We start from the raw sequence: 20631 nt of genomic DNA on the forward strand, positions 1-20631 counted from the left end.
CCCTGACAGTGGACAGTCTCTGCCCTGCTGATACACTTGGGGCCCGTGAAGAACAGAGGTGAAGAACCACCCTCCTGGAGGGTATAGCTGGCAGCTGGGGGTTGGGAGGTCTCAGGTATAAAGGGAGGGTGTCTGGGAGTCATCCTCCCCCCTTTACATCCCCCCAACAGTCTTAGCCATTACTTGGTCACAGCTCCCCACTGACATATACACCTTTCCACAATAAAACATACTTCAGAATGGACGAATGACTACATAGTTTTTGTGTTCTTTTTAATTCAGAGAGAGAAAGGGAAGAAAATAAAAAAACAATTGTTTAAATAACTATTGCAGAAGAGATTTGGGCTGGATGCTGGGACCTACCTCTTCCAGAATGCGGATTTATTAATGTTTTAAACAAAACCAAACCAAAAAAAAAAAAAAAAGAAAGAAAGAAAGAAAGAAAAGAAAAGAAAAGAAAAAGAAAGAAAAGGAACAACAACAAAAAAAGAAATAAATTATTCTGCTCAATTCTGTTTGGCATAATTGCATTGTTTTTTTCATCTTCTAAACACTCAAAATAGCCTCTTCAGGAAGCACTGAGATGAGGCTGGTAAGAATGGCTGGGGCCTCGACTCTGAAATGGTGGGGGAGGCCCTGAGAGAGGCGTTCCATTAAAAGGCCCCCAAATCCACCCCCATTTTTAACCCTTCCTACTTTTGGAATTGGGAAGGAACAGCCTCATGCTAAGTCCTCAATATATTAATATTTAGGGGTGCCCACTGCCCCACCCTAACCTTCCAATATATTCCCCTGCAGGTTTTGGTTTCCCCAGCCAGCTGTAGGAATTACATCAATGTCCAGGAGGGTGCTGGGTAGTATCAACTAAGAAAAATGGTGGTTTTTGTGTTCATCACTGTTTGGAAGGGGGATCCTTTTTAGTGGTTTGGAAGCTTCACAGAAGCACTTTCCCACCTCATACACTTCCCCAAGCTTGAAAGGTGAGAATACCTTCAGCAGTTTCCTCTAGGGACTTAAGCTGGGTTCAGTCATGCAAATAGCTGCCAGCTGTAACCTCTGGTTGTTAGTTTCCCAGCCCTTCTAGAGCTGGAAATGGAAAGTGGGTTAGGGGGAAAAGGCAGGAGCTGAGCATGGAGGAGGGGATGTGTGGGCAGGGGAAGATGCATGCAGGGGGCAAGTCTACTCCTCCTTCGCTATTTGCATGGCAGCTCAGAATCTGAAAAGAATTTTTATTGGTCAACCACTCTTGGTAATTTCAGGTTAACTAAATTATGAGCCCAAAGCAAATTTCACTCCCAAGAGATTTCCTACTCCTCTTTAGGATAACGGGTGAAGGATTAAACAGCTGGGCTCCTCATCTCCAGCCTTCTTTCCCACGTGTTGCTCTCTCTCCTTAGAGCCAGCCAAGGACTGTGTGTGTGTGTGGAGGGTGTGTGTGTGTGTACGTACACTGGAAAGGTTGTGGGCGAAACAGTAAGGGCCAAAGGTGCACGTGAGTGAGAAGCACCTTACATTTTATGTGACAGGGCTTCCTCATCCCCTGCCCTGTTCCTTACACCTGCGTTCCGGAGTTAAGCCCTAGGCAAATTCCTCCCCCCCTGCCCCGCAAGAGGTGAACACAATTCTAGTTTTCTGGTGAGACGCTAAATGCCATGGTCAGAAAGGCCATTCCATAGGGTGGCCAAAGACGGGAGGGGAGGGAGAGGAGGTGGAGGAGAACTGGACCCACGCGCCCACTGGAGTCACCGCGTTTCTTTGGTGGGTTTACACTTACCCATCTGGGCCTGACCGAGAAAGGAAATGTGGGGTCTAGTTCTCTCGAAGGTCCGGGGCGGTTTGCGAGGGCTCTAGCTTTTCCCTTAGGGGAAAATGCGCTCCCTGGAAACCACCCGACCTCCCCTCGACCACCAGAAAGCCTCTGCAAACAAATCTCCGCCCGCCCCGAAGCCACGAGGCCCCCCCCCCCCCCGGGAAGGAGAGGCAGAGGCACCGCTGCCCCGCGCCTTCCCCAGCGTTTCCTTTACGGCGCCCCACGGGGGGCCAGGCTGGCAAGCGACTGAGACGCCTGCTGCCGAGTCTAAAGAAAGTATTTCTCGCGGCCACACCCAACTCCTACTCCTCAGAAAGCGTGAAATGAAACCCTACCCAAAAGCATAGTGTAATGGGGACTGAGCGGCCGCCGGCCCACTTCTAAAGGCCATTGATTGGAGGAGACGGAGCCCAGCGCCGGAAGTTCTCCTTGAGTCGCATAATTGGCTGAGGAAGAGGCTCCGCCCAACGGCAGCGCTGATTGGTGCTAGTGCCAGGCTGGCCCCCAGAGTCTTGTGATTGGCGAGGGACAGCCAGCGCTCGCTGGACTGCAGCTTGATTGGTCCAGACCGCGTCTGGCGTCGCTCCCGATTGCCTGCCAACGCCCAACGGGGCGCCACGCCTGCGCCGAGGCTGCAGCCCCCTGGGCTGGCCCTGAGTTCCCGCTGGGGCGCTCGCCGGCGCCTCGCAACGGGGCCTGAAGAGTCGCGGCAAGGCTGGGCTCAGTTGCCTCGGTAGACCTCGATCTTGCTGGCCTTGGCCAGCATGTCGATGATGTGGGCCTCGAAGTCGGCGTCGTGCACGCCAGTCTTCCGGAACTCGCCCGCGTACCGGTTATTCTCCCAGTAGTGGTGCCAGTTGCCCCGGCTGTCGGCCCCGAACCCGTACACGTTCACCTGCGGGGGAGGGCGGCGCAGGTCACCCCACGTAGTGGACCAGGAGCACAGGGCGCGGGAGAGACTTGGTCGTGGTTGGGGAGGAGAAAGGAGCCACAGCGACCCGACCACAGCCGAAAGCCTGGAGCTCATCAATGCCCAGGGCGGGACACCCAGCCCTGGCGCTAAGGATACTGACCTGGAGGGAGACTTCTCCCTTACGGTTCTCCTTCCACCCACCCGTCCGGTGACATCAAGAACGCCTCAGTTTGGGGCTAGTCTGACGGCTCTCGAACTCTTGCTAACTTTTTTTTTTCTTCCTTAATGGAGTACTTCTATTGAAAACTAGTCAAGTACCCAATACTGTACACTGAAGAGCACACTGGTAATAAAACTGAAACAGGGAAAAAAAAAGTGGGTGTGCTGGGCGTGAGCGCTGCCCTATTAAGACACAGGAGCCCTTCCTGATAAGAGATGCGGCTCCTTGAACGATTAACCTACATTTCTAACAGTAGATGTGGGACACACCAGCTGCTGAAGCTTAACTACATTGTTTCTATTCCGTTTATGTTAATAGTTATTCTTTTATGGCAAGTAATATCAATTATGGTAATAGTATTCGATTTCCTTTTTAAATAAATTTAACGTTTCAGTGAAGTAATTCCAGATTTGGTAAAATCATGAAAGTATTAAGTTTGGGTAATGCATATCTATACTTTGCAGCCTAGAAATGGGAATGAAAGTCACCTGGTTTCTGCCTACAAAAATATATTCCTCTTGAAGCACTGCTAAGCCTTGAGAAGGGCTGACTCCCACTGTTCCATTGGTCTCATTATTTTACCGCCAGACTGGGCTACCCACCTCATCACACACATGCAGGGCAAAGAAGAGTACCAGCATCCCAGTGGAAGGGTACCGCCCGTGATGCTCTGTCCACCTGTCGTGGATGTATTTGAAGAAGGCTGGGTTGTAGATCTGGACCTGAGAGGAGAAAAGGTAAGGAGGACATGAGGGCTTCTGGGACTTGGAGACTGAGCCAGGATTCCCTGGTTCCTGTGGCCTCTGTGGGAGTCAGGTATACCAGCAGATGGGGGCTCTGAAGTTTACAGAAGGGTATTGGGAGACACCTGAGCCACAGGACTAGGCACATCACAAGTCAAGCTTGCACTGTTTCCCTTGAGGTGGGAATGAAGGAGGAGGAGGAGGGAGCTTACCTTTTCTTTGTCCACTCGAAGGAAGGACTTCACTGGGGCATAAGTGCTGCAAGCAATAAGAAAAATAACATTGAGATGGCCCCATGGACTCAGGGATGCTCTTCTTTCCACCCAGGCCTGAGTGATGACAGCCTCATATCAGGCTCCCCTGCTTCCAGACTGCTCTCCCACAGCACATCACTGCAATACCTTGCTCAGAAACCTTCAATGGCTCCCCATGTCCTTCAGGATAAAATAAGGATGTTTTAGACAAGCACTGGGGTCTTCCATAACCCAATCCCAACTTTTCTTTCAACAGCTCTCTGCTGTGACCTCTCCACTTGAGTTAGCCAATCCTCTCACACCCACCATGTCTGTGCTCTAACCTCTGCTCACAATAACCCTCTCACTACTCTCCTCATATTTGGCATAAATCCCTCCTTCTGTTTTAGGCACCCATGGTGCCTATAACCTACATGCCCCTTTCTGAGTATTTATGGGACTTAAACTCTACAGCATTTATTTTAGCCCTTATGTCTCCCAAACATAAGATAAAGTCAGAAAACTGTAACTTACACTTCTGTGTTTAAAAAACACATGGTGACAACAAGCAAAAGGTGGAAACAATCCAATTGTCCATTGAAAGATGAATGGATAAACAAATATGGTATATCCACACAATGGAATACCATTCAGCCTTTAAAAGGAGTGAAATCCTGGCACATGCTACAACATGGATGAACCCTGAAAACATTATGCTTGTGAAATAAGCCAGATGCCAAAGGACAAACACTGTATGATTCTACTTATATGAAATACATAGAATAGTTGAATCATAGAGACAGAAAGAAGTGGTTATCGGGCTGGAAGGAGGGAAGAATGGTGAGTTATTTAGTGTTTAATAGGTACAGAGTTTCCATTTGAGATGATGGGAAAGTTCTAGAGTTGGACTGTGGTAAGGTTTGCACAGTAATATGAATGTACTTAATTTACTGAACTGTGTGGTTAAAATGGTATATTTTATGTTACACGTATACATTTTTTACACACACAGACAAACTGGTGCGACAGAGAGTGGATTAGTGGTTGCCTCGAGCTGGGGAGTAGAGGTGGAGGAAATGGGGGTGATGACTAAGGGTTACAGGGTTATCTTTAGATGAAAGATCTTCATCTTTAGAACATGAATGTGCTCTAAAATTAATTGTGGTAATGGTTACACAACTCTGTGAACATACTAAAGCTATTTATATGTACATTTTAAATGTGTGAATTTTATGGTATGTGAATTACATCTCAATAAAGCTGTTAGAAAAATACTTGGTGAACTGCATTTCCTGAGGTCCCTAGCTGTGACTGAGCAACTGCCTCCAAAGAAAGTTCTCAGCAGGCAGAGCTCCTACAGTCAGGAGCCACCTCCTGGGAAGACCAAAACCAGAATGGTCTTTCCCCACCTTGCTACACTAGTATGCTAGCTGCCACCATGCAGGAAGTGACCCAGAACAAGCTGTGGCCTCAGCTAACCCACCATTTTGGTCCCTCCCTACTGTTGCCTCTCTCCTCACCAGCCCCTCTTGGCCAAAATATTCAAATTAAAGGAATTCTAAGATCCTGTCCCTGGAAGACTCCTTCCAAGGTGGAACTGTCACCCATATTCCACTCCCAGCCAGCAGAGTGGCTCACAATCGGATCTGCCCTGTGGACAGGGCACTGGCGATCCACAGTAGGTCCAGGGCTTTGAAGGGCACCAGCACAAAGCTGACGTTGGCGGGCAGGTTCTTGGCACTCTCAGGGTACATGAAATGGTGGGTGGTTCGACTGCCGACATCCTGCTCAAAGCCCACAGTTGGTGCCTGATTCATCCTGCAGGAACAAGAGGGTAACGTGAGAAGACACCGCCATGGAAACTGGTAAAAGAGCTTTAGAGGACAGTCCGGTGCTGGGCATCAAACATGTAAATGGGCGTGCACTTAACCAGCAATTCCATTTCTAGAAATCTATCCTATAAAAATGGTTGCATGAGTGTGCAAAGATATGTGTGTAAGGACATTCATGGCAGCATTATTTACAACAGTGAAAAGGAGAATCAATCAAACAGTAAAGAACCGGTTAATACATTTTGGCACATTCATATAAGAGTAGCATGTAGCCATCAGAATGAATGAAGTAGAGTTACACGTGCTGGTAAGAAATAAGGCCAAGAGCTATTCAGTGAAAAAAACCAAGTGGTGTGAGAAATCTCACTTCTTTCCTTTTAACACCTATCTTTTGAATGCCTGTGCAGCAGGAGGGAATTGCAAAGCAGAAAAGCAAAACAGGAAATTAGATAGTGTGGTTCTATTTTTTTAAAAGAAGAAAAAAGGAAGGGTGGATGGAAGGAGAGAGAGTAAGAGAGAGAGGAAGGAAGAAGGAAAGAAAGAACCAACTTTTGTATGTGAATAGAAAAAATCTGGAAGAATAGTAAAATTGTTAACAATGGCTACTTTTGGGGAATGGGACTAGGGAGGGATAATTCACTTTTTAGTGCATACATCTTTTTTTTTTTCCCCAATAACAAGCGTATGTTACTTTTATGATTTTTTTTTTTTAAGAAAAAGTCTTTCACAGCTTAACTGGGCTGTTCTGTCCTCTTTCCTAGAAGACAAGATAAGAAGCAGGAAGTTGAAGCATTCACCCGGCCCCAGGGCAGATGGTTCTATTCCACCAGCTCCAGCCACCCTTTCTCAATATTTTAAGTTTCTGTCTCTTGTCTCTTGTCTTGTTTCCACTTCAAGGCCAAGAGGGATGCCCCGAGTTCTGACAATGCCCACCTGTGGCTGTCCTGGGCAGATGTGCAGTGCAGGGCTGTCTATCCTACACTGTCATGGAAGAACCCAGAACCCCAGTGCAGGCTCCCCATCCCCGGGTTGTGACAAGCCAAGAAGGCTTCTAGTTCCTTTCAGGTGATGCAAAACATAGGCTCAATAAAATCATCTTAAAACAGGTGATCTAGCTTTAAACACATACGTGTTGGCCTTTTCTTTTCTTTTTTTTTAAATTTTATTTTTTGGGGGGAAGTAATTAGGCTTACTTTACTTATTTTTAGAGGAAGTACTGGGGATTGAACCCAGGACCTTGTGTATGCTAAGCATATGCTCTACCACTTGAGCTATACCCTCCCCCACTTGTTGGCCTTTTCTGCTGTGACCGATTATGAGAACATTCCTGTCTTGTGTGGATCACACTGCAGAATCATACCACCCAGGTGGGTGACTGTAACCTGGGCATCTGCTGAGGACACAGGGATTTGGGAGAGAGGGAGCAAAGTCTCCACATGCTTTCCCAGTTTTTTATGCCTGTTCAAACATTCCCTGTCCTTTGAGTGGCCAGTGCCCCCTAGCTGGGCGTGCTGCTTTTCTCTTGCCCATCTCCTATTGATGGCCCAATGCAACAAGAGGGTGTGCAGAATGCCCCACCACCACTGGTCACACTGCCGTACTGCTTGTCTCTCTGTTTCCCTTCCCCTGAGGGACTGGAGGGTACTTTGGGCTGGGACCACATAAAGCCCAACAGTGGCCTGAATTAGAACTAGAGAGTGAGTCCGTGTTCTTTACCACTTCATTTCCAGTCTGGTTCAAGCAGATGCCTAGAATCTTTCCTGTAGGACCACCTGTGCTCTGGCCCCCATACAGGGGTCCAGATCCTGCCTCTCTCCCCTAAATGCAATTCTTTAGATTAACTTCCTCTTTGCCTGTATCTGGGGGTCCCTCTGATCTTTTGATCTTTAGGGTTCAGAGTTACTGCCTATGAGAAGAGCTGAGAAGTATTTTCTCATCTATTAATAACCGTTTGTTGCGGCTGCTACAGCTCCACACACAGCCTCAGTCCTACTGTCACTGCATCCACAGCCTGGATCTGCCTCTGCCATGTCAGCCCTGGGGTGTGTGAGGAACAGAGAAGGAACAGAGCAGCTGGAGAGGAAGCCTTAAGGGGGATGATGTTTATCAGCTGCCTGAGATACGGAAGTTGGTAGCAGGAGGTAGAAGACTGAGATTGGTGACACTCAAGTTGGCTGGGGCCGGGGCTGGGCAAGAACTGAGGTCAAGGTTCACTCTTATGAAGACCCAAGAAACAAACCTCATCTCATCCAAGATGGAGAAGTCAAGCTGGTCCTACAGATCTAAGGGCTGCAGCTGCCCCAGGCTGGCCTCTGAAGACACCCGCATATGCCTTTTCCACTGACTCAGGGGCCAGAGCTTTCATAAAGTCCCTTCTTAAACCTGTCACCCAGGATTACTGCTGCCCACCCTTCAGTCAGCCCTGCTGTAGAACCTCTATCCCTTGCCTCCAGCTGCCACCTGCTTGCTGGGCAGGCACCAGCTTTCAAAAGTCTGGGAATGAACAGAATAAGAGGTTCAAAAAGATGTTTCAGAGCCTCCAAGAAAAGGGAAGGAACATGGCATGCATGCTGCTTGAGACAGAATTGTGCTTTGAGGCTCTGATTCATTCTGGAGAATCCAAGCCCTGGAAAGGGACCAGAGCAGGATGGAGAGGATGAGCTAGAGCTCTGTGACTCAGGGGAAAAGCATTCTAGAATTCTGTCTGTCACTGGCTGCCTCCAGCTGCCAAAGAAGCACCTGAGGGCAGGGGCCCAAGCAGGATGGACGTACATTCATGCTTAGGGTTTGGTGTTTGGTCACCTAGTCAGTCCCTTTCATTCATTCCTGTATTTACGGTGAGCCTACAATCTGCTAGGCGCTGTCTAGGATCTATCTACTGGCCAGCGGAGGCAGGACCAGCTCAACTCCATTTGGAGTTGTCAGCAGGTCTTAGAAGACAGAGGGGAGGAGGCAGCTAGGGGAGAGCAGGTGAGTGGGGAGTGGGTAGGGCCATCATCTCACTGCAGCTCAGCTCAGCCCTGCTTCCAGGAAAGGAGACCTCACCTCCACTGGTTCGAAACCAAGACACACCTATAGGCAGTCACTTCCATGACCATCTGGCTGCTTCTACAGATCAGCAAAAAGCCAATTACCATCTGGGTCACTCCTTCCACAAAGCAATTTTAGGGTCCACTCTCAAACATGTCATCTCAAAACAAACAAGAAACACCCCATCTCCTAGCCTGGTCCCTGTGAGAGAACATCTGTGAATTCCTTTCTGCAGCCTAGCCTGACCAGATGTCAGAGCAGCCGAGCTTTTCTGTCTGCAGCGCTCCTCCCCTAGAGCTTCCCAGTCATCACTAAGGCACTTAGTGAAAGTTCTGCAGGTGGTGGGGCAAGGGAGGCAGTAGCTTAGGGTACTCGAAAGCACTTCCTGGGGCTTCCCAACTCCCCAAAGGCTACACTGACACAATGGCCACCTCATTCCCCAACCTCAGCCATTGTCTCTGGGGGAGAGAGGCCCCTTTCCAGCTCCCAGCTTACCTCCTTTGCATTCTGGGTGCCAGCAATGGGAAGCTGGGGGAGAACCTCAAGTGGCTCTGGGTGCCTGGATAGGGCCTAGCATCCCCCTCTCCCCCCACTCCCCACCATTCTCAACATAAGAAAGGTTTCACAAGGAATGTTGAAAGCCTCAGAGACATATAGCTGCCTTGGTGTTGCTATGGAGACAGCAACAGTTTCTAAGACAAAGCCCTGCCTTCTGCCTCCTGGGAAACCTGGTCTTTCTGCAATGCTCATCCTAAGAAATGCTTAGTGAAAACGGGGCATTTTCACTATCTTTATTCTTAGGGCTCTTCCTCCACCAAGGGGTAGGATGGAAGGATCCCCACTGTGGCATTTCCTGTCCCCAAGACTAGGGAGGGAGTCAGAAAACACAGGTTCAGGAGCAGAACCAGCAGCCCCGTGTCTTGGTCACAAGACTATGCTCTAGTCCCTGCTCTGTGCCTTTGTCTGGCATGCATGCCCTTCCAAACCTCTTTTCTTCAAGGCTGGGTACAGATGTCTGTGGAATAAATGAGCCCCCATATAATCTAAACTCTATGAGATAAAGCCCCCAGGGTAGGTACCAACAGCTCCTTTCTCTGCCCAGGACACCCGTCTTCTGTGAATTGGCCAGAAGGAATCAATTATCTGTGGCTATTAAGCAAGATGCTAGTCTGGGGCCTGCACTCCTGGTCCTACTGCTATGGGGACCAGGCAGGTGGAAGGGCTCCTGGTGGGAATTTTCACCAGACATCAGCCAGGAATCTAGTTTTAGCTCTTTTCAGAGGCATTCAGGGCTGGAAACTGAGTGTGGGCCTCAAGCGAAGTTTAGAATGGGAATTTTGCCTTCCCATCTACCCCAACAAAAAAGCCAAGAGACTTGAGCCTGTCATGGAAGGTTCTGGGTGTCAGAGCCCCACATCATCCCCAGCAGCTGGCAACTCCCATGCTGCCAGATAAGGCTAAGGAGGCCAGGGCCCCCTCCTGGAGGCTTGTCCTGGGCCCAGCCTTGAACTCACTGGGGCTCACCTCATGATGAAGTTGTGTCCATCTACATCTGGCCCATAGCCAGAGCCTCGCAGGTTGCCGGAGTTCCCCACCACGGCACAGCGCCGGCACTGGTGAGGGTCCCGGAAACGGTAGGGGTTCTCGCCTGGTACTATCTGGAATAGCTTCTCCAGCACCTCGTTGGTGTTGTGTGACTTGAACTGGGGCTGCAACATCTGTGGAGAGAAGGAGGAAAAAAGGAGGGGGGACAGAAGGGGAGGGGGTGTGAGCAGGGAGTAGCTCTGCTGCTTCCCCTCCAAGGTCTAAGCCGCATGGCCCCCTACTGGGCTCTGTCAGGGAGAGGGAATCCTCTCTGAGCAGGGAGGACCCTCCCCCTCAACAACAGTGTGGTCTCCCTTCCCCTGCCCTGCTAGCAGAGCCCCTCTGAGGCACTGCATGGGGCTTAGGGGTCAAGGCGCTATTCAACGCATTCTGCAGGTTCTGCAGGCCTGTGCTGTGAAGCAGAGGAACTTCCTGAGCTCGTCATGCATGAAGAGGCCTCTACTCTGCTGTCCTGTTGGAGCAGCTCTGATTCTCATGAAGAGTCATTTTGAGGTGCAGTTATGTGGAAAGTCCCACTGAGCTTCAAGGCCTCATTCCCAATCTACCTGCAGGGGGCTCCCCTGGGACTCAGCCCAAAGGCTCCAGGCAAGATCGGCGGGGTACCTGGAGCCCTGAGCCCTGGAGCTTTAAAAGGCAGAGAGGCACCCTTATTCTTTCAAAATCAGAATGGCTGACATGAAGCTAGTCCCCTGCACCTCCCACCACCAGTGTTGCAAAAGACCATGAAATGAGGCCAGGGCAGCACTAAATGCCTACAGTGCCCGGCAGGAAACACACAGAAGTGAAGATGCTGGTGGGGTCTACAGCAAAGGAGTCCCCATCAAAAAGGGGTGATTTCGGCCAATGGTTGCCTTGTGAGCCCAGAATGACCTGATTTTCTGGTTTTTCAATAGAAGCTGAAAATACGGATTTCATGAGAAATATCTTAATTCCTAAATGATGGTAACCAATGAAAATAGTTTAAAAACATTGAGTGTGCTGGGCTTGGCCCCCAGGCCACCAATCTGTAGGGTGGAAACTAGGGCTTTAAAATGCTCTGTGGTTCAAGCTATAACACCCTGGGTTTGCAGCTGAGCAGGAGCTGCTCAGGGAACAGAATACATGGAGAGGGTGGGTGGGCCTGCTTTTCTGCTTCTTCTCTGAGCACAGGAAGGGTCCCTGAGCACAAGAACATGAACTCAGTGTAGAGAGGAAGCTTAGCTGTGAGACAAAAATTTCTAAGTTCACAGCAAAAGGGGGTGACTGTGGGGAACAGCAGAGAAGTGGCTTCTGGTGCTTAAACATGCTAGTTTTTAAATAGTCCTGAGTTCCATCCCGGTGGGCAGGGGGCCCAGCTGGCCTCTGGGTCTATTCCTGCAAGAGGCCTGTTCTGGCCCTTGGTGGTCTATGACCTTGGGCAAGTAGTTAGCACTCTCTGAACCTTGATTTTTCCCATAAAATGAGGGCTGTGACTACAAGTAATGGGCAGGACCCTTCAAGGGCTCCAGGATGTCACAGGAGGGCCTATGGGGCTACTGGTGACCCCTGATCTATAGACTCTCCATTCTTAGGGACTCTGACAAGTCTGGGCCAGGAAGCAGAATCTGTGAATTGCTCTGATAAGCTGGATCGCACAAGTTCATCCTCACAGCTGCCCTGAATGTGAGAATAAAGGGGCATCATCATCCTCCCCATTGGCCAGCTGGGAAAACAAGAGACCATGAACTGCCTCCCAAGTCCCCCAGCAGGGAATGCAGGCAGGTTAAGTACTGACACTGCTCCACCTCTGACATGGGTGGCAACCGATGGCCTTGGCAGAGCCTAGGGAGTGATGGTCCAGAGATGACAGGGATGAGGTGAAGGGAGTTAGAGCAGCAGAAAGGTGACGGAATCCAGAAGAGCAGGGAGGCTTGGGCACACCTGTCCCTTCATCCCCTCTCCTTCACCTCCCTTACCCTCCAGAGGAGTTGACAATGCTTTCTTATCCCAACTCAGAAAGAAAGTCTTTTCCAGCAATTGTAAAGAACCGAGTGAGTGGTCCTCATGGTGTTTAAAAATTATTTTCACCCAACAAATAAGGATACTTTTTAAAAAAAATCAGGACTCCTGGGTTCCCTTAAAGGGTCAGAGGATCCAGCAGTGATGGGTTGCCTCCCTGCAAAGCAATAATCACTGGAGCTGAGTGATTTATGAAGGGCGGGCTTTCTTCCTGTTGTCATGGTCCTCACTTCCCGCCATCTTCTCCCTAGAGACCTGCTTTTCCTGTCTATTTTATCTTCCTGGCCCAGTAGGCATTTCTGGTCTATGTTTGGCCCCTGAAGACACTAGAAATTGTTAGTTCTCGCTTCTTCTAGGCCAAAACTCACTCTGCCCTTCAGAATCCGTGACCATAGTAGCTATCTCAGGTCCAATGGACCTCATACTCTTTCAAGGCTTTGGGGGCCAGAGGACAGACAGCCCAAATCCAAGAGGGGGGTGGTCTATGGGTGACACCTGAACAGGGGGGACAGAGTCCTGGAGAGGGGGCAGCAAAGGGGAGGCAGGTGGGGCCACAACTTTCTCACCATCCACCACCTCTGGACATCCGGGGGCAGATCCATGTTCTCTCGGGTCCAGACGGGGGAAATGTTGCTGTTGAAGTGGCTATCAAACCAGTCGGAGGCACCAGCATCGCCCATGCAGCGGGGGCAGGCACAGCTCTTGCCTGCAAGCCCCTCCTTGCTGAGGCGCTGCAGGCCGGCATAGCCAGGCACAAGCTTCACCCGGTGGGTCCCACCCAGGGCGCCCGAGTCCAGGTAGGGCAGGGTGGCCATGCTGTGGTGGGAGTAGGTGAAGAGCAGGGACATGATGAACACCAGCAGGAAGGCCACGGAGAGGAACCACACCCGCAGGGAGCACTTCATGGTTCGGCGCCCCGGGGAACTGGGCCCCCAGCCCAGCAGTCAGGCGGGTGTCACCGTGGCCAGTCCTTTCCCAGTCCGATGATGGGCCAGCCACAGTGTACCCTGCTTGTTCTGGAAACACATGCAAAGGGCATAAGGGCACGTGCCGAGGAGGGGACAGTGGCAAGGGTCCCAAGCCACGCCCTCTCCCAATGTCACAAGAAAGTGCCTGTCCCTAAGCCACCCAGGCCCTGCTTATAGCTTCATTGGGTCTCTCTGTCACTAGCTGGGCCACAGAGGCTCTGCTTCTCCTGGAGCCCTGGAGACGGGGAGGTCAGTCCATCCCAGCCCTCTAGTCCCTTGGGGTTGCTGGCTGCCAGCTCCAGGGGTCCCCCTCTTTGGCAGCTTGAAATGATCCAGTCTGGAGCATTCGGGGTCCTTGTGGTTCATGAGCAGATGCCGAGGCAGCCCCTCGTCCCCTGCAGCAGGGAAGCCCTTGAACCCCAATCACAGCAGAGAGCATGTGGGCTTCAAGCAGCCTGGAATTCATGCAAGAGTCGTCCCCACCTTGGTTGGCCCAACCCCTCTGCGAGGGAAGGGAACCAGGTCCCAATCCAGAGAGAAGAAACCCAGGAAGCTCCGGGGTTGTCTGAAAGCTCTGCAGAGACCAAGAACCTCCTTGTGTTAGGTTCTGCCTTTCTGCTTCCCATCCAACGCACAGGCCCCTTCTCTGAGTGTCACAGCCCCAACTGTAGGTGCGTAGGGGTGGCGGAGCTCCGGCTCCTGCTGTGAGGTCCTCTAAGGCCTGGGAACTGCCATTCCTCAGCAGGGTGCTGCCTTGAATGCTGTCTGGGTCAGCTGAGCAAGTGTGTGCAGAGCTCCCGGCCAAGGCCCAGGCCTTCTTCTTGGTGCTGCTGGTTTGGGCTCGGAGGCTGCTCTGCCCATCCCCGCTCCCGTGAGGCTGCTGTCCTGCCTCGAGCTAGCAATAATCCCCTGGCGGGTTCCCCTCACTAGTCAGGCGCCAGGCTGCTGCAGCATGACCCTGAAATTGCAGAGAGGAAAAATAATGTGCAGACAGATCACACGTGCACACAGGCTCTCCCCCAGCCCCTACCCCCAAGTCCCAGAGGGGTCAGATCTGGCAGGAGAGGAGATACCCAATTAACCAAAGGGTGGACAAAATAAAGGGCTCTTTCCTCTAACTACCCAGAGATAGTGATGCTCTGCTTTCAGGCCTCAGAGGACCAGATTAGCCCACTGTCCTTACTTATTAGCCAGAACATAAACAAGTGATTTCCCTAGAGTCATAGGGAGAGTCACTGGAAAAGCCAGGTTTAGGAAGTTCTGATTCCAGCTATGTGAGGTTAATTTTAGGTGAAACTTGAGAGAAAATGGCCCAGAGAAAAGATCGCAGGGGGCTGCAGCTATGACTCCCAGCCCAGGCACTCTCTACCCCCGATAAGAGGTAGAGAAGCCCCTCCAAGGGTGGAAGATGGAGTGGTTGGCCTGGGCCCTGGGATTTGCCCGCTTCTCTCTCTGGTGTGGGCTACAGATGAGGCATTCTTGGGTTAGCTGGGTGAACCATTAACAATCCTTCCAGCTCTAGGGTCAGGGAGAGAACCTGACTGTGTCAGGATGGAGGGGTGTTGGGCTCAGCAGCACCACCACTCAGCCCTCAGTGTAGCTGCTTTCATGTGCAAGTTACAAATCAATGCCAGGGTCCCTGGGGATATGACAGCCTGAGGCACTGTGCTACCCTGGACAAGAGGAAGGAGAAGATGTATCAGGGTGGTCTAGGGCTTGGCCCTAAGGAAAGGAGCCTGAATCCATGCCATGTACTAGGGAATCAGGGCAAAAGTCAGGGACAGGGCTAAGGGTGGAGCCCCCGAGCCCTGGCTCCACACCACAAGGAGCACTTAATCCTGACTGCTTGCCTGTCCCCACCATCTCTACTCCAAGCCCAGCCTGATCCGGTTCTGACCTGGCCCCTGGGCCTCACAACTCCTTGTTGAAAGCACCAGCTCCAGCCAGCCCTTCCAGGGACCTCTGGCTGCTGCCAGCAGCTGCAGAGGCCTCTTAGGCTCTATATTCAAGAACCTCCACCACCCTGCCCCCCTTCGTGGCAGATCAAATTTCTGGGGCCAAGCCAAACCACAAAGCCACCAGGGAACGGAACTAGCACGTTCCGACAAGGAGGACATTATTCTGAGTGGAGAAACAATGCTCACAGACATGAAGGAACTTGCCTAAGGTCATAACCTCCTGAGTGGGGGTGAGATTTGAGTCTGGGTCTATCAGGTTCCAAAGCCTGCAGCTGGCCAGGGTGTAGAAAGAAGCCCATGTGTTCCTTCAACTACCCAGGGGCTCACGAGTGAGAGACAAGGAGACACAAAAGCAGGCTTCCCAGGGTCGAGTGAAGCTTTGCCCACATGCCTCACCAGGGGCTCCCAGCTCTAACCCAGAGGCCTGGTGGCACCAGTCCAATAAGCTCCCTCCAATGTTCAACTGCGCCCTTGTCAGGTCGGACTCCAGACACAGCCTTCGGTGGAGTGGTCTGTAAATAGAAGCCAGGTCACTGTCTCCTCCAGCCCCTCTTTGCTCATATCCACCCCCGAACATAAGGAAAAGAACTTGGTTTTGCAGGGTCCTGCTCTCAGTGCCCTGTGACCTGAGGAGAGCCAGCAGGAGGCAAGGGGCCTAGGAGGTGGTGACTTTTCAGGCTGAGCAAGGGATGGGTGTGAGGGGCCTCGCTAGGGAAACATGGCTTCTTGTGGGCACCCTACTGTGTCCCCCCAAGGCAAGGTTGGCAGCAGCTGGCACAGGAGGCTCTGAAGGAAACATCTCCCCTGTGGGGAAGTCAGTAACTCCTTGGGGTCTAATGCAATGAAAGGGGCATCTGCGGTAACCGGCTGCCTGTCAGGGAGAGAAGTCCCAGTTCGTCACTGTGTTTGGGAAGAGCAGAGAAGTGAAGTCATGAGCAAAAGTCCTGGCTTTGGGATCCCAAGGCTGGGCCATTTCTGGGAGTGTGAGCTGCTCCACTTGTGCTGAGGGCACTGGAGCAAGAACCATCAGGGGCCCCAGACGTGCACCAAAAATCCCAGAAGTCACCTAGCTGAGCCCTTCCATGCACCTCATTTGCTTCTGGGAAATCCCTGTGCCCTATGGTTGCACAGCTCAGTTTGATCTCTCCCCTTCACAGCTGCTCTGATCATTCACATTAAGCCCATGCAAAGCATAATATAAGTCAGGAGGAGGGCCACACTTGGGCATCAGCCCCCGCCTCTGGTGCCTGCAGAGGGAAACAGGCCAGCCTTCTGGGATCACCTGGCTGGTGTGGGCTTGTGTATTTATTCGACAGATACTTAACGGGCCGGCGTGCGGCCAGGGGGCTGGTGGGGGACAGAACACAGACACCCTGTCCACATGGAGCTTCTGGTCCAGCAGCAAATACAAAGGCATGGGGATTACAAAGTGTCATGACAGGGAAATTTCAGGGCACTGTGAGAGGGAACAGAGTGTAGACGGCTTCAGGAGGAAACAGCCTGACCTGTCAAAAACATGGCAAGAAGGCCAGCGAAGCTGGGGAGGTGTTGGTGAGGAAGGTATAAGGAGCCCAGCCACAGAAGGCTTTGAAGGGGTTAGGATTTATGATGAATCTAATGGGAAGGTCTTGAGGAGGGATGTGTCATGATCTGATTTATACTTTAAAATGGACCCTTGGAGCAAAGTTTTAAAAACTAACAGTACCAAGGGTTTGGAGAGGATGAAGAGTATTAAGAACACTCACACTCACCACTGGTGGGAAAATAAATCAGTACAATGGTTAGGAGGTTAACTGGGCATTACTTAATAAACATGGACATCAGTATATACCAGTAGTATTTTTTTTAAAGAAAAATTTAAAAACATCTTTCTCACAGAAAATATGATGTGGGAACAGAATGAGAGATTAGAAAATTCCCCCATTTGTCCTAGGCTAATTTATTTTATGATGTCCCATGTGAGTAGACATTCTCAGAGATTGTAATCCTCCTCGGGTTTGGGTGGGAACAAATGGTTTCTCACCCAAAGGTTGACTAAGAACTGATGAAGTACAAGGCTGGTGAGTCAGCCTGCTTGTCCTATTAAGCAGATTTTAAGCTTAAGTTCAACCATTACAACTGGTTGAATAGACTGTTTCATTATCCCCCAAAATCTTGCCCCTACTTGCGACAATCTATTTTTCCCTTTGAGGTTTAATTCATGAATAAGTGGATGCAGAAGTCTTTTAACGTAAAGCTTAATGAATGTTTACCTGTATGTACAAGTGTGTAACCACCAAGTATAAAATACAGGGCACTTCTATCACCCCAGGAAGTTCCCTTGTGCTCTTTTCCAGTAATCATTCACTGCTCTACCACTTTACTGAGTCCTGTCACCATAGATTAGATTTATTTGCTCTTGAGCTTCATGTAAACACTCCTGCGTGTCTGGCTTCCTTTGCTCAGTGCAGTGTTTTGGAAATTCATCCATGTTGTGTATATCAGTAGATTGCTCGTTTCTATGTTTGGACATCTGAGTTGTTTCCAGTTTTTGGTTATTATGAGTAAAACTGCCTTGACCTTCCTGTACAAGTTGTTTTATGGACACATACTCTCACTTCTCTGGGGTAAATATCTGGGAGTGGAATTACAGGGTCATAGGGCCTGTGTGTGTTTAACTTTATGAGAAATTATAGTTTTCCAAAGTGGTTGTAGGATTTTACATTTCCACTAGTAACCTATGAGAGTTCCGTTTGTTCTATGTCCTGAATAGTTTCTACCTTTGTAATTTTAGGCACCTGGGTAGGTGTGCAGTAAATTCTAGTATTTCTACTACTAAGTACACCTGAACATGTGTACCGAGAGATGTACAAGAATGTTCGACAGCACTGTGTAATAGCTGAAAACAGCAAACAACCCAAATTTCCATCAGAAATGGATAAATTGTGATACATTCATGTCATATAATAAAAATTAATAAACTCCAGTTTCAGTATCAACAGGGATGAATATGACCAAAAAACTATTATGTTGAGTAAAAAGAATAAGTCAGGGATAAATGTCCATAGTATGAGTTCATAAAAGGTTCAAAAGTATGCAAAGTGAAGCAAGACATTGTTTAGGCCTCTATACATAGATGGTGAAAAAAAAAAAAAACAGATAGAATCTAGGAAACACTGTAAAATACAGGAAATTCTCCCAGAGGCGAGGAAGCTAGATAAGAATAAGGTCCTTTAGGGACTTCAGAAGTGCTGGGGGAAGCACTACTCCTTAATTCAAGTGGTAGGAACAGAGTATTTCAAATTTTTATTCTTTAAAGAATTTATATGATATATACTATTTTGAATATGTGATGTGATATTTTATAATAAAATCTAATCTTCTTTTTAGATTAAAACATTCTTTTACTCAAGGACCATTCTGGCTGCTATGTAAGATTAGCAAGGGACCAGAGAGGAGCTACTTCAATATCCCAGGCGGTAGAGGTTATGAGAAGTAGCTGGATGTATTCTGAAAGGTTTAACTGATGAGTTAGATGGAGGGTGGGGGGCGGGAGAAGAAGACCAAATCAGTGGCACAGGGGCTCATGGCCCAAGCAAACTGGTGGCGGAGGTGCCATTCATTTATACAGAAAAGTCAGGAAAGAGATAGTTTGGATGAGAAAAAACAAGATTTCTGTTTGTGACAGGTTAAATCTGAGATGCCCTTTAGACATCCATGCAAAAATGGCAACAAGCAGCTGGACACACACATCTGAAGTTCATGGATGAGGTCAGAGCTGGAGGAATGCCTCTGAGAGTCATGAGAGCACAGCTCATTTTTAAAACTACAGGAGCAGGAGAAGCTGTCAGCAGTGACCTTCATAAATGCTGGTTCAGAGGTATGGAGGGGGTGAAAATCTGAGTGGATGAGAAATGTCCAACAAGTAGATGAAAAGATGCCCGACATCATTAGCTATCAGGGAAATACAAATCAAAACCACAATCAGATACCACTTCCCACCCACTAGGATGGCTATAATCAAAAAGTCATATAATAACAACTGTTAGTGAGGATATGGAGAAATTGTAACCCTCATACATTGCTGGCGGGAAGGTGAAATGGTGTAGCTACCTTCAAAGACAGTCTGGCATTCAAAAGGTTAAATATAGAGTTACCATATGACTCATAAATTCTAATCCCAGGTATACTCCCAAGAGAAATGAAAATATATATCCACACAAAAACATAAACACACACAAAACATATATACAAATGATTAAGTGGACCCAAAGTTACATCAACTGATAAGTAAACAAAATGTCGTATATCTATACAATGGACTCTTATTCAGCCCTAAAGAGGAATGAAGCACTGATACATGCTACGTGGATGAACCTTGAAAACATGGTGCCTAGTGAAGAAAGCCTGACACAAAAGACTATGCCATATGATGTGACTCGTTTATATGAATTGTCCAGAATAGGCAAATCCATAAAGTAGATTAGTGGTTGCCTAGGGCTGGGGTTTGGAACAGATGGGGAGTGACTGCTAATGGGTATAGAGTTTCCTTTTGGGGTGATGAAATGTTCTAAAACTGTCTGTGATCTAAAATTGCATAACCATGGGAAATACACTAAAACCTACTGCCTTGCACGCTTGAAATGGGTGAGCTGTGCGGTATGTGAATAATATCTCAATAAAGGTGCTACCAAAAAAAAAAAAGAGAGAATAAGACAAAGCAGAATGGGAGATATTATAGAATGTTTGTATAACGGTGGGGATGGTTCAGTAGAGGGAGAAGTTAATGCTTCAGGAAAAAGAGAGGCTAACTAAGGAGCAAAGTCCCTGAGCAGCAAGAACAGGGTGGGAGGTGGGGGAAACCAGTGCCCACACGACTAGGGTCAACCTGTGCAGCAGGAGGCGAAGCAGAGCATGGGCATAGGCACAGGCAGGGATGCATCCGGGGGCAGGAAAATGAGGAGGGTCTCTCTACTGTTGGGGTTGGAGTTTTACAGAGATCAGATGTGAAACAGTCCTCTAAGAGAGAAGGGGAGTAACAAGGGAAATTTAACAGAAGGCAAGGCAATGCCAGGGACTTTCCAGAGGTCTGTGGTCACAAATTTAGCAAATTTGGTGAAACATTTAACGACAAAGATCTCCTGAGTGGCTAGTCGAGCTCAAGATGCTGAGGCTGAACAGAGGAATAGGAGACAAGAATCCAGAAGGTCAAGGGGCAGCCTTGAAGAATGTATGGTAATTTACCTCCAGTAGAGCCTTCTATCAATCAGAGGATGCATGCTTGATCAACTTCGCTGATACAAGGAATCAAGGGAAGCTAAAGGAGACCCTTGCTGGCTTGTAGGTGGAGGAGAGAAAAAGTA

The 20631-nt window shown here is 49.3% G+C and overlaps 1 protein-coding gene across 2 annotated transcripts in view; it reads right to left on the bottom strand.

The window, feature by feature from the left end:
- Nucleotides 1-256: 256 nt before the first annotated feature.
- Nucleotides 257-20631, bottom strand: part of ST3GAL2 (ST3 beta-galactoside alpha-2,3-sialyltransferase 2) — a 43003-nt gene continuing 22628 nt past the window's right edge. For both annotated transcript variants that reach the window (XM_074370445.1, XM_010960994.3), the window contains exons 2-7: nucleotides 12930-14289; nucleotides 10306-10499; nucleotides 5558-5737; nucleotides 3899-3944; nucleotides 3546-3665; nucleotides 257-2705 (exon numbers count right to left, since the gene is read on the bottom strand). In XM_074370445.1, coding sequence (XP_074226546.1) covers nucleotides 2532-2705; nucleotides 3546-3665; nucleotides 3899-3944; nucleotides 5558-5737; nucleotides 10306-10499; nucleotides 12930-13268 — 1053 coding nt within the window. In that variant the 5' untranslated portion in view covers nucleotides 13269-14289 and the 3' untranslated portion in view covers nucleotides 257-2531. The remainder of the gene's footprint in view (nucleotides 2706-3545; nucleotides 3666-3898; nucleotides 3945-5557; nucleotides 5738-10305; nucleotides 10500-12929; nucleotides 14290-20631) is intronic.

This window comes from Camelus bactrianus, chromosome 9 (assembly GCF_048773025.1).
Source record: "Camelus bactrianus isolate YW-2024 breed Bactrian camel chromosome 9, ASM4877302v1, whole genome shotgun sequence".
NCBI classification, from domain to species: Eukaryota; Metazoa; Chordata; class Mammalia; order Artiodactyla; family Camelidae; genus Camelus; species Camelus bactrianus.